This window comes from Mastigoproctus giganteus, chromosome 3, assembly GCF_048544385.1.
Source record: "Mastigoproctus giganteus isolate SK-2022 chromosome 3, ASM4854438v1, whole genome shotgun sequence".
Lineage (NCBI taxonomy): Eukaryota > Metazoa > Arthropoda > Arachnida > Uropygi > Thelyphonidae > Mastigoproctus > Mastigoproctus giganteus.
The window spans coordinates 94,707,242-94,719,407 of NC_143577.1; the positions used below are offsets into that span (position 1 = coordinate 94,707,242).

Here is a 12,166-nt window from a genome sequence, read left to right on the forward strand (position 1 = left end):
TTTGCCTTGCCTAAATACACTATACATAGCGTAGTGGAACTTGTCATCACCAATTTCTGGGTGGCACCACATTTCTGTTAGCCCTATAATATCAGCATTAGTTGTCCTAACCAGGACTAAGTTGGGCAGTAAATAGATACTGAATGGTTGCAGCACATGTTTGAAACACAGTGGAGAAATTGCAGAAGCCAATTCAGAAGAGCAGTGCCTATGCATATATCTATAGAAAAGGCGAGTAGCAGAAACAGAATATTTGTTAAACAGACTGTAGAGACAGAGAGACATTAATTAACCTGATTGCTCTCTTTTGAATGGACTCGAAAGAGATGTTTAAGAGACACTGTCCCAGATGTGGGAACAATATTCCATGGTAAGGCAAATTTGCTATTTGTACACAGTGAATAATTGTTTAGAAGAAAAGTATAGCCAAAGGTGTGAAAGGATTAATGAAGCAGGTCTTCCAGATAATTTTTTTACATCAACCTTCCACTGAACATGGACAGAATTAAGACCAAAATTGGAAATGAAACTGGTTTGTCCTTAAAACAGTGATTGAAAGGGAAGCATTTTATCTTTCCTGATACATATTCTAATACTTGACCAAATACCAGAGGAGACTGGGGAAATGAAGAGGGAGATGGCAGTTTTTGTGGATGAGATATTTCTTTATTAGATTTGGATCTTCAGATAAAGAAAGATAAGCAGGCAAAACATCCCAAAGACCTATGGATTAAGGAATAATAACAAAGAAGAGAAAAAAAAAATCAAGCTTTTCTGCTCAGTGATGCTGCTGTTGTTGTAGGTTTTTTGGCACAAGGGCATCCTGGGCCATGTTGTGCCTTTTCATTATTAACTTATGATTGAGTCTTTAATATTATGGTTATCAGAGGCAATTATAGAGGGTGATTCACTACCAGTGCGACAAACTTGCAGGAGGTGTAGGGGGCACAAAGACGAATCGGAATCACATATCATTGCAGGGTCCGAAATGCCTTCGTCATGCGGTAGAGGACGTTGAATGGGAGGTCACATGAACAGCGATCCTGCTGGAAGTCAGCTTTTGCAAACCAGTTCCCAAGGCAGTAGGATGGACGAGTATTCAAACGTTGAACTGGCTGATATGCACCTCGCGGAGCTGCGGACTGTAATGGGCGCACCACTCTGCGCTTGTACCAGGAACGCTTCCCGCACAGGCATGCTCCTCATCATACGATTTTCGCATTTGTGCACAGAAGGTTACGTGAGACTGGTTGTTTCACGAGAGGTACCACGAATCGAGAGTGAACGACGAGGACGCCAGACAATGAGGAGAATGTCCTACGTCTTGAAGAAGGCAATCCGAGTAAGAGTACTCGAGCGATAGGCCAACGATTGGGTATTTCCCAATTCACTGTATGGAAGATACTGTCAACAAACCAAATGAGTTCATACCATCTGCAACGTGTCCAATCATTGGAGCCTGTGGATTTGTGTCCGTGAACAATACGGACGCAGCAAATGCTGCGTCCGTATTGTTCACGGATGAGGCAAGTTTTACAAGAGAGGGAACCTTCAATCAACATAACGCCCATTTGTGGGTTTTGGAGAATCTCTATGGTAAGCGAACACGTGCAACTCAACGCCATTTCTCTGTAAGCGAACACGTGCAACTCAACGCCATTTCTCTGTAAACGTTTGGGCCGGCTTTGTTGGAGGCCACCTCATTGGACCGTACCTTCTGCCCCCTCGTCTGGACGGTAGGGCATACTTGATCTTTCTACAGCAAGTCCTGCCCGAACTTATTGAAGAAGCACATGTTCCTCAGTCGTTGCGCCGCTCAACGTGGTTCCAGCATGATGGGGCCCCCCCACATTACACCAATGACGTCCGCCAACACCTAAACGTTACATTTGGACAGCATTGGATAGGTCGTGGTGGTCCGGTTCATTGGTGTGCTAGATCGCCGGACCTATCATGCCTGGACTTCTTCTGCTGGGGTCAAATGAAGACATTGGTATACGAGACCCCCGTTGATTCAGTTGAAGACCTCATCGCTCGCATCTCTGTAGCTGCCGGGGAGATTCGAGACATGCCAGGAATCTTCCAGAACGTTAGGGATTCCATGCGGCGGCGCTGTGAAGCCTGTGTGACTGCTTCTGGTCAAACTTTCGAACACCTTCTGCAGCATGGCTTTTTTGCCAATGTAAAACTTGTCATTAAAATGATTTCTGTTACACTAACGAGTTGCTGTTTCTGTTCTTTTTCTTTGTTCACGCGACCTCCCACATGACGAAGGCATTTCGGACCCTGCAATGCTATGTAATTCCGATTCGTCTTTTGTGGCCGCTACACCTCCTGCAAGTTTGTTGCACTGGTAGTGAATCACCCTGTATATATTTATGCTTATCAAGTATTTAAACAGTGCTTCAAAATTTTCATTATTGTCAAGTACATGTAGTAATGTTAAGGGTTCCTGCAAATTGGATAGAGAATAAAAACTAGATTTCTGGTTACTTGAGTATTTAGGGCATTCTATTAGGATATGTTTGATTATTAGGTGGGTCTGACAGAACGGACAATTGAGGTGGGTTTTTCTCCCACAAGCAAGAACAGATGAGTTGTATAAGAATGACCAATACAGAGCCTTGCCAAAATAACTTCTTGTCACCTGCTTTTCCTGAAACTAGAAGTCCACTGCTGAGATTCTTTTTTAATCTGAACTAGTTTATTGTTGACTTGTTTACCACAGTTCAGATCATTGTAGCCTACATACTGTTTTAACAGGTGATTTATAATTAGTGTATGGACTTTCAGATGGCAGAGTGATCCACTGTTAGGATGTTTATCAGCACGATCTGCACTTTCATTACCTGGGATGCCGACATGACCAGGGATCCAGCAGAAGCTGACCAACTGGTTGGATGTTTGATATTGGTATAATTGAGATCATATCTGTTTCAGAATGGGATGGTGGGAAGAAGTAGTAGATTGAATGGCAGTGACTGCACTTAAGGAGTCTATGTGTATATAAAAGCTTGCTTGCATTGCTGCTTGGTTATATTATCTAGGGCTAGTTTTATTACATGCAATTCTGCGGTACAGATACTGCATTCTGTAGGAAGAGACATGGCTATTGAAAAGGGAGAACAAATTGCTGCAGCGCCTACAGCTTCATCTGTTTTGGAGCCATCCATATAAATATGGAGTTTCTCTGAGTTTTCTAAACCATGGGCTTCATGTAGCCGCTGGAAGTTGTTTGGCAGGGAGCCTTTTCTCCATCTCAGAAAGAAATTATCACAAGGTACTGAATGTATTGAACTGCAAGTATTGAATCCAGGGATGCTCAGGAGGAGCAACATCTTCGAGGATATGCTGGAAGTATATCCTCGAAGTATATCCCCTAATATTCCAACTAAGCATCAGTTCTTGCAATCTAATACTCACAGGACAGTTTTAATTAGGTTTATTATGGTATAGCATTACATACTGAGGGTCAAACAGGTATTACCAGCTAGGATGATATGGAATACTTTTAATTTTTGCAGCATAGCCACATAGTAAGGATTTTCATCTGAGGTGCAATGGGGGTTCAACTACCTCAATATACAAGCTGTGGACTGGAGATGTTATGAAGGCTCCCATGGCTATCCTTAGGGCACTATGTTGAATAGTATTCAGACATAACAGGGAACTGTTTCTTGTGGAGTAACAGACAGGTGATCTCTAATCTAAGCGGACCGAATTAAAGTTTTATAAAGATGTGAGAGGGAATATCTATCAGCACCGCAGGAGTTAGAGGAGACAGCTCTTAAGATGTTTATTTTCTTTAGACAGGCCGTTCTAAGGTAGGCTATATATGATTGGAAAAACTAAGTTTATTGTCTAGATAGACACAAAAAACAAAAATTATTGGTAAGAGGAATCGGGTTGTTTTTTTTTTTAATATATTTCAGGATCTGAATGTAATTTTCTATTTTACAGAAATGAATTGCAGTCGATTTATTTTCTGTTAAGGAATAGCCATTCCGTTGCCATGGCATTCATAGTTTGTGACTGACGAGATGAGGTCGTCATCAAATATGTATGATTCAACTGTTTTTGGTATGTGTCATGTCATATTTGTAATTTTTATTGTGAATAGTAATGCACTCAGGATGGAATGCGGTGGTACACCCACCTCTTGTTCAAATGATTTGGATACACTATTCCTATACGTGACCTGAAATGTTCTGTGGTGTAGGAAGTTTTGTATAAATTGGGGTAACTTCCCCCTCAAACCAAAAGAAAGGTCCTTGAGGATACCATATCACCAAGTAGTATCGAAGGCTTTCTCAATATTGAGATTGGCCATAATCAGATGTCTCCTTACGAAAGCACTGCAGATGTTTGCTTCTGTTTTAATCATCACATCTAAGGTTGAACAGTTTTTCCGAAATCCATACTGATTGTTTGTTTCCAGAAGGCATGTTAACCACCTGTGGACCATTTTTTCTAAAACTTTGCGTAAACAGCTAGTCAGTGATATCGGCTGTAATTATGCGGGATGGTAAGATCCTTACCCGGCTTTGGAAAAGCCAGGTAAGGATCTTACCATCCCGCATAATTTGGGAAAAGCCAGTACCAATTGAGTGACGCCAGGAGTGCAGATAAGTATTTTTTAAATATATTTGGTTGTTAAAATTTCAACAGGGAACTTAGTGTTTTGTTATTTAACTTTTTTAACATTATATAGCAAACTCCATCCGGACAAGCAGCAGAACTAGATGTTTTATTAAGAGACTCCAAAAGTTCCTTTAAAGTGAATGGCTGATTGTAGGGGTGAGAAGTTTATTTTATGTTGTTCTGCAGATTCCTTAATTTTTTGGAAGGTTTGGCTGCATGCAGACACACACATACGAAATGCACCAGGAGGTATAATATAATGTCTTATATATGTGTAACGAGAATGTTAATGTATATAAAATTGTATATATATCTTTTTGTAAATATTGTGTGTGTGTGTGCGCGCAAATAAATGGAATGCATGCGGACACTGATATACTGGCGAAGGACTCAGCTAATGTGTTTGCAATTTCTGTTGGAGCAGACAGTTTAGGATTGAGGCTGGAGACTGCACATATTTACCATTAAGTGCCTGGATTTTTTTCCAGATGAGTCTGTTGTCCATGACCTTGTTTATGGTGGAAGCAAAACTTATCCAGGCATCTTTCTTTGCTTTTCTTCTAATTTGGCAGAATTTAGCCTTGAGTCTTTTAAAGTTAATAAGATTAGCAGTTGTAGAGAATTTGCAAAACAAATTCCAAGCTCCATTTTTTGTCTGTTTAGCATGTGTGCATTCCTGATTCCACCAGTAATTGCTGTGTTTGCATTTCCCAGGCAAAATTTAGGTATTGCAGAATTTGCAGCTTGTAATATCTAATTTGTTATATGATCAGTGACAATATCTATGGGCTGGGACTGGACTATCTCATCATCAAACTGGATTAGGGAGACATTCGTGCCAGTTTGCCTTACGAAATTTCCAAGTGGATTGATGCAACGGGGACAAGTTTACTTGTGTTTCAATATTGCAAATAATCAGTAGATGATCACTGTTTAGTGGGTTATCAAGAACTGACCACTCAGTATTGACATATAGGGAGGAAGAACAGATTGAAAGTCTATTGCACTTATGAATCCTGTAGGAAAATGGACACAGGTAGGTTCACCAGTGTTTAACAGGGTAAGGTTATGAGTATCAAGCAGCAATTCTATTATTTTACCTCTTTTGTCAATTTCTGGAGATCCCCATAGTGGATGATGAGCATTGAAGTCACCCAGTATGCAGAACAAAGATGGTAGCTGATCTAGGTTTTCTAAGTCATCTCAGGAGAAAGAGAAATTAGGAGGGAGATATATAGAAGCTATAGTAAAGGTGATACCAATTACAATGTGCATTGCCACTACTTCAAAAGGTGTCCAAAGAGGAACACGTTTGGATGGAATATTATTTCTGACAATAACTGCCACCTCTCCATGAGCTGGCGTGTCAATACTCCTATCTTGTCTAAAGATGGTATAATTTTTGATGGAAAGACACACTGGTGAATTTAAGAGTTTCCTGTAAGGCTATGCCAGCTTGTTCACACCGATCAATTAGATCCTGCAAATCATCCTTTGTATTCTGAAAGCCTCTGCAATTCCACCAAAGGATTTTTTTCCATTATGTGGTTTTAAGAGATGTTTTCGGTTCTGACAGTTTTTTAGCTATAGCTTGCTTGTATCAATCTATTTTGGACGTGACCTGCCCCATCTTTCTTAGGAAAGACGGGGCAGGTCACGTCCATCTCATCGGTTGCATGTAATTCTAAAATGCCATCATCTGAATCACAATGTTCGTCGATGTCCATTCTGGTAGAGTGATGGTTGCAGTCTCATGATTTCTGTCACTTTTGGTTTTATTGTTGAGGAAACATCGGTTGGTATGATAATTGGGGTATTACTGGATTGTTGACTTGTTTTTGTGTAGGACACTGTTTTGAAATAGAGCTGGATCCCTAAAGCCTGTAAAAGTTGAGCTGCTGTGGCATACACTTTGCTTTGTGTCACCCCTGAGTATGTCACTTTGTTCTCTACTTTATATTTCTGAATTTTTTCCATTTCTTCCATAATTCACATGTTTTTGAAAAAGCCGGGTGGTTACCCTTGCAATTTGAGCAAACTGGAATGGTCGCGGTACAATCAGATTGTTTATGCTTTTTTTACCCACAGTTAGGATATATTGCCTCACCTCAACATGCAGTCTGGAAGCGTCCGTATTTTTGGCATTTGTAGCACCTGATGCAATCTGGAATGTATGGTTGGACACGGCAATGTAGGTAGCCTGCTTTTACAGATGTTGGTAAATTAGGAGTACTAAAAGTAAGAATTATGCCCCTTGTTGGAACCATCTTTTTGGGTCATGATTCTCCTTGCTTGGATGGCTTTTTGATCACGTAATTCTTGGACAACTTCCTCCTCTGATACAAGTAATAGGTCCTATTCTGTTATTATTCCCTTTGAAGAGTTTAAGGTAGCATGGGGAGTAACTTTTATTGGGTGTCCCCCAAAAACTTTAATAGCTTCACAGAATATTGAGGTTGAGTAGCCTCTATTAGAAGATCACCCAATTGGAGTTGCTTTACTGATTTAGGTGAACCAGAAGCAGACTCAATGCATTTCTGCACTAGGAAGGGTGACAATTTGCTCAGAGGCTTATCTGATAAAGAGTGCAAGTTGAGGAAGGCAGGTATCTCCTCTCGAGGTGTTTTCAACCTTTTTGGTTGAGAAAAGTCATTATGTGTGATTTCCACCTTTAGAGCCAATGAGCTCTATTCTTGAGCTCATTGGCTCTAAAGGTGGAAACATAATGTAATCCATCTTTGCTCCTTTCGGCCCTGGGAGAGAGGATTTCTTCTCCCAGGTTATCAGTTCCACCACGGAGAGGCAGGAGCAGTGCCGCTAGAGTTTGTTACTGATTAACGAAAACGTAAAAAAAACTTTTCAAACTGAAGAAGAACTGGGAAATGAATCACTTGGAAATCGCTTGATCACTATAACAGTTGGCATCCGGGGCCTGCTCAAAGTGAGTTCTATTCAAGGCCTGAAAGATCTTGCCCACAGATGGAAAATGTGTAGCACTAGAAAATTTCTGGCTACACAGAGAAGGATGAAACTGTAAACCAAGTTTCAAATCCCTAACTCAAATATTTCTAGATGAGGATAAATACTTCTACCCTCATCTTTTCAGGGATACAGAATTTAAAATTGCGTCGATACTCATTTGAAGATTACATACTGAACTAAGCAATCAATCAATACTTCCATAATCTTCGACACAGATAAATGACATAGTATACAATATTTTATGCAGGGAATGCGATTCACCTTATAAAGGGTTGTACACTGTACAATGTGAGAGTGAAACAACATTTAGCTTCAGTATGTGCATCTAGGGCAGGTGCATCGGAATTAGCTTTCCATGGCATCAATGAAAACTGCACCTTTTTATTTGACAAGTCCAAAATATTTAGTATACAGCGGAACTACACTAAATTATTAATCGCTGAAATTCTGGAAGTCAAATTACATGAATTCCATTAATGTACTTCGCCCATTTCTCATATTGGATTCATGGTCATTTGTACACACGAGCCAAGATATTAAACAATCTCTTTTTAAGAAATTCCCACTAACTTCCATCATGTTACTTCTATCCTGTGACCAAGACAGACTGTTGAAAAGCCCTGGTCCACTTTAGGAAGGAAGTTGTTCAAAATTGGTTTAAATTATTTTAACTAATTTTATGATTTTAACTTTTATATACTGCAATCGTTTTAATGATTTTATTATTAGATATAATGTCTTCTGGCAGTCAGAGTTGTGTGTTGGTGGTCAGATTGGGGACATTAGCTATTGATCACGGATACTTCGGACCATCCTCCATATATCTTTGAGGGATGGAAGCCATTAAGAAATAATTTTACACACTCTCTCTCTCTCTATATATATATATATATATATTACAAAAATTTGTAAATAACAATTACTCACGTGTTGAATCTAACTGCAAGTCCAAAATCTCCAATTGCACAACTGCCATCTCTTTTGACAAGGATATTTCTACTCTTAATATCTCTATGGGCAATTGCTGGCTTTCCTACAAAAAAAAAAAAAAAAAAATTGAGTTTACCCTTTTCAGAATCACCAATTAATATGGTTAATGATTTAGAGTTATAATAGTTTAACTTTATTAACTGACTCTACATCAAACAGAGAAAGAAAAGATGAAATGCCATTTCATTAAGTTACAGTTCAAGACTTGATATATTTATATCAGTTAATAAGCAAAATACAGAAGAACCTTGCAACTTTCACCATAGGAGACTATGTTAGAGTCATATATTAACAAAACATTCAAGACCTATAAATCAGTTTCTTGGGTGACTTTACTGACTGATAAGAACACTTGTCAATCAATGCAGCATGCCTGAAATGATTATATTAACCATGGAACAGGTGCTCCTATTTCTCCCTCACGCAGGAGCATCTTTGCATGAAGCACTACACTGTAAGCTTGAAACAGTTTTAAATTTTTTAATTTTGTAATATCATCTTTTATTTTAACACTAATAAAAATTTTGAATAATGCTTTTTTTTTGTATTGAAAATACATTTTAAAATGAAAGAAACTGCTGGAAAACTACACACTGGCATGCTCATCTGTGTATATTTTTATAAGGAAACACTTACACAAGCAGATGAATGGGATGACACTCTGTGGTCCATTCATATTGTTGTCATAATGTCCAGAAATAATCTAGAATTACACACTATAAATATCATTCTTTATTTTACCAACATAATATATATAAATACAAACTGATAGCTAAACAATGACTAAAGGGATTAACAATGTTTTCTCTCTAGTGATCAATGTCAGATCTCAATGAAATCCTTACATCTTAAAATGATTAGAGTACATAAAGTTTTTAATATTTCTCAGCAATTTTTCTTCTATTCAATACAATACTCTGCAGTGTTAAAAAATTATAATTAATAATGTCAGTGGTCTTTTAATTTTATCATCTAAGTGCAATCATGCATGATTTTCATATGCACTCTTTACAGACTTATAACATGTGAGGATTTCTGATGGCAGCTTTTATTAATCGCAGATGGTAGGTTTCATTACGACTACTTGAAAAAATTTTTCAATGTTCATAGTTGCGGGTAGATAATTTTTAAAACAATGTTTTAGTAACTATAGTGTCATTTCCCTAACTCATCTAATTTTTTTTTTTTTTTTTTTATTACAGACAGCAGCACATTAAAAATTAACCAAATATTAAAACAAATTGACAAAATAATACAAAAGTACAGGCATACCTCGGTTAACGTTACCTCTGATAACGAAGCTTCGATATAACGAAGTCCGCAATTTCAAGCCCCATTTAACATAAAAAAAAATATTCCAGTTTAATCACCTGAAATCTAAACAAACTGAAGAAATTACGGAAACCTCTGGGGCTTCTCGTGGTTGGTTCGAGAAATTTAAAAAACGGGCCAGGATTCATAGTGTAAAATTAACAGGAGAAACTGCAAATAAGTTTCCAGAAAAACTAAAGGAAATAACTGAACGTGAAAATTTTCCACCAAATTTGGTGTTCAGTGTTGACGAAAACGGTTCGTTCTGGAAACGGCTACCAACAAAAAGCTTCATTTCTATTGAAGAAAAATCAGCTGCTGGCTTCAAAGCAGCCAAAGACCGTTTAATGTTACTCTTTGGATCAAATGCCTCTGGCGATTATAAATTAAAATTGTTATTAGTTTACCATTCAGAAAATCCGAGGGCGTTAAAAGGTAACATAAAAATGAATTTACCTGTAATATGGAAAGCAAATAGAAAAGCGTGGGTTACCAAGAGTTATTTACTGATTGGTTTGTTAACCACTTTTGTCCTGAAGTAAAACGGTATTGTCAAAAAAACAACTTTGAAGAAAAAGCTCTTTTGTTGTTAGACAATGCTCCAGGACATCCTACTGATCTTCACACGTTGGACACATGCATTCCTGTCAAAGTTGTGTTTCTTCCAGCAAACACAACTTCCCTGATTCAGCCATTGGATCAGGGAGTAATAGCATCATTTAAAGCTTATTATCTGCGTCGAACAGTAAGCAATTTAACTGAACTAGAGGATAAAGAGGAAATGACAGTTAAAACTTTTTGGAAAAACTACACCATTAAAAAGCAATTGAAAACATTGATAGTTATTGGAAAGAAGTCACTAAGAAATGCTTAAATGGAGTTTGGCGCAAAATATGGCCAGAAGTTGTACTAGAAGAAGAAAATAACATCCAAGAAATTAGAAATGAAGTTATCCAGATGGCTCAATCAATAGGTTTCGAAAATGTCGAAGAAGAGGATGTTAGAAATTTATTGAATGCAGAAGATGGTTTTTCAGTGGAAGATTTAGAAAATCTTGTTAGCAACGAAGACAAAGATAATGAAGACGAAGTTAAAGAAGTTCCTGCCGAAAAAGTGTTAACAACCAAAGATTTAAAAAGGTGCTTAAATGACATTGAAAACGTTTTAAATTTTTTTAGTGAAAATGATCCTGATTTAGGAAGAAGTTTTATTGTTAAGCGATCAGTGTTAAATGCAATAACTCCGTATAGGCAATTGTTAAATGAAAAAAAAAAAAAAAACATAAGCAATCAACTTTAGACTCATATTTTAAAATTAGATTTCACTTTGTATGTAAGTTGACTGTTTATTTAATAAAACTTTTCTTTGTTCGAAAAAAAAGCTTTTCATTTTCTTTAAGTGGGAACGTATCCCTATTCTGGCCATAGTATTTTTACCTCTGAAAACGAAGTTTCGCTTAACGAAGTAATTTCGTGGAACGCATCCTATTCGTTATTCCAGGTATGCCTGTATATACAATATGATAACTCTCCTATTTTATAACAAATTTTTATTTACTTATTTATATCTGTACCAAATTTTATTATTCAAACCCAGATCTCAATTTAGGCACAAGATAAATAAGACATTAGTTGAAGCCTCTCTATCCTTTGTGAGAATAAAAATATATACAGTAAAATCTCTATTAGCCAAGCTAATGGCAGGGATGACTACACTGGATAATTAAAATACATAATTAAGAGAATTATACTCAGTCCTTGCTGGCGAGGCTACCGACAAGACTATTTTCAGGAAGCCACCAAGTGGAACTTTTATTCATTGATTTGAAATTGTTTTTCTCTAACTTTTGATTTAAAATTAATAGTGTAGTATTTATTTGTAATTCCCTAATTAATTTGGTGTACTTTGTTCTTTACTTGGCCCTTGTAACTGATTAAAAAACCACAGTAGACTTTTGGCGGCACTGTGCTGTATTAATTAGAACATTCAAATTTTGCTGCCATTGTTTTAGTATTGATATAGGAAGTAACTGGAGTTATCTACATAGCTTTGAAGCAGTATAATCAGTATTAGAAGAGTCTTATAAACTACAATTTATAGTACTACATACATGCTTTAATAACTTAACTTTATCATGTAGGCTGTAACATATGACATTAATATGCATAGAGCTTTTAGTATCAGTGATTTTGCGTAGATACAGAATCGCAAACAGGTCGCTTAAGAGTTCGAATCGAGTAGG

General features: G+C 37.3%; 1 protein-coding gene across 1 annotated transcript in view; it reads right to left on the minus strand.

Annotated features, from left to right (window-relative positions):
* tkv (serine/threonine receptor kinase thickveins) overlaps positions 1–12,166 on the minus strand; it is a 252,170-nt gene that overhangs the window by 73,170 nt on the left and 166,834 nt on the right. Inside the window, exon 8 of the mRNA XM_090370593.1 lies at positions 8,551–8,656. Within this exon, the coding sequence (XP_090226719.1) occupies positions 8,551–8,656 (106 nt within the window). The remainder of the gene's footprint in view (positions 1–8,550; positions 8,657–12,166) is intronic.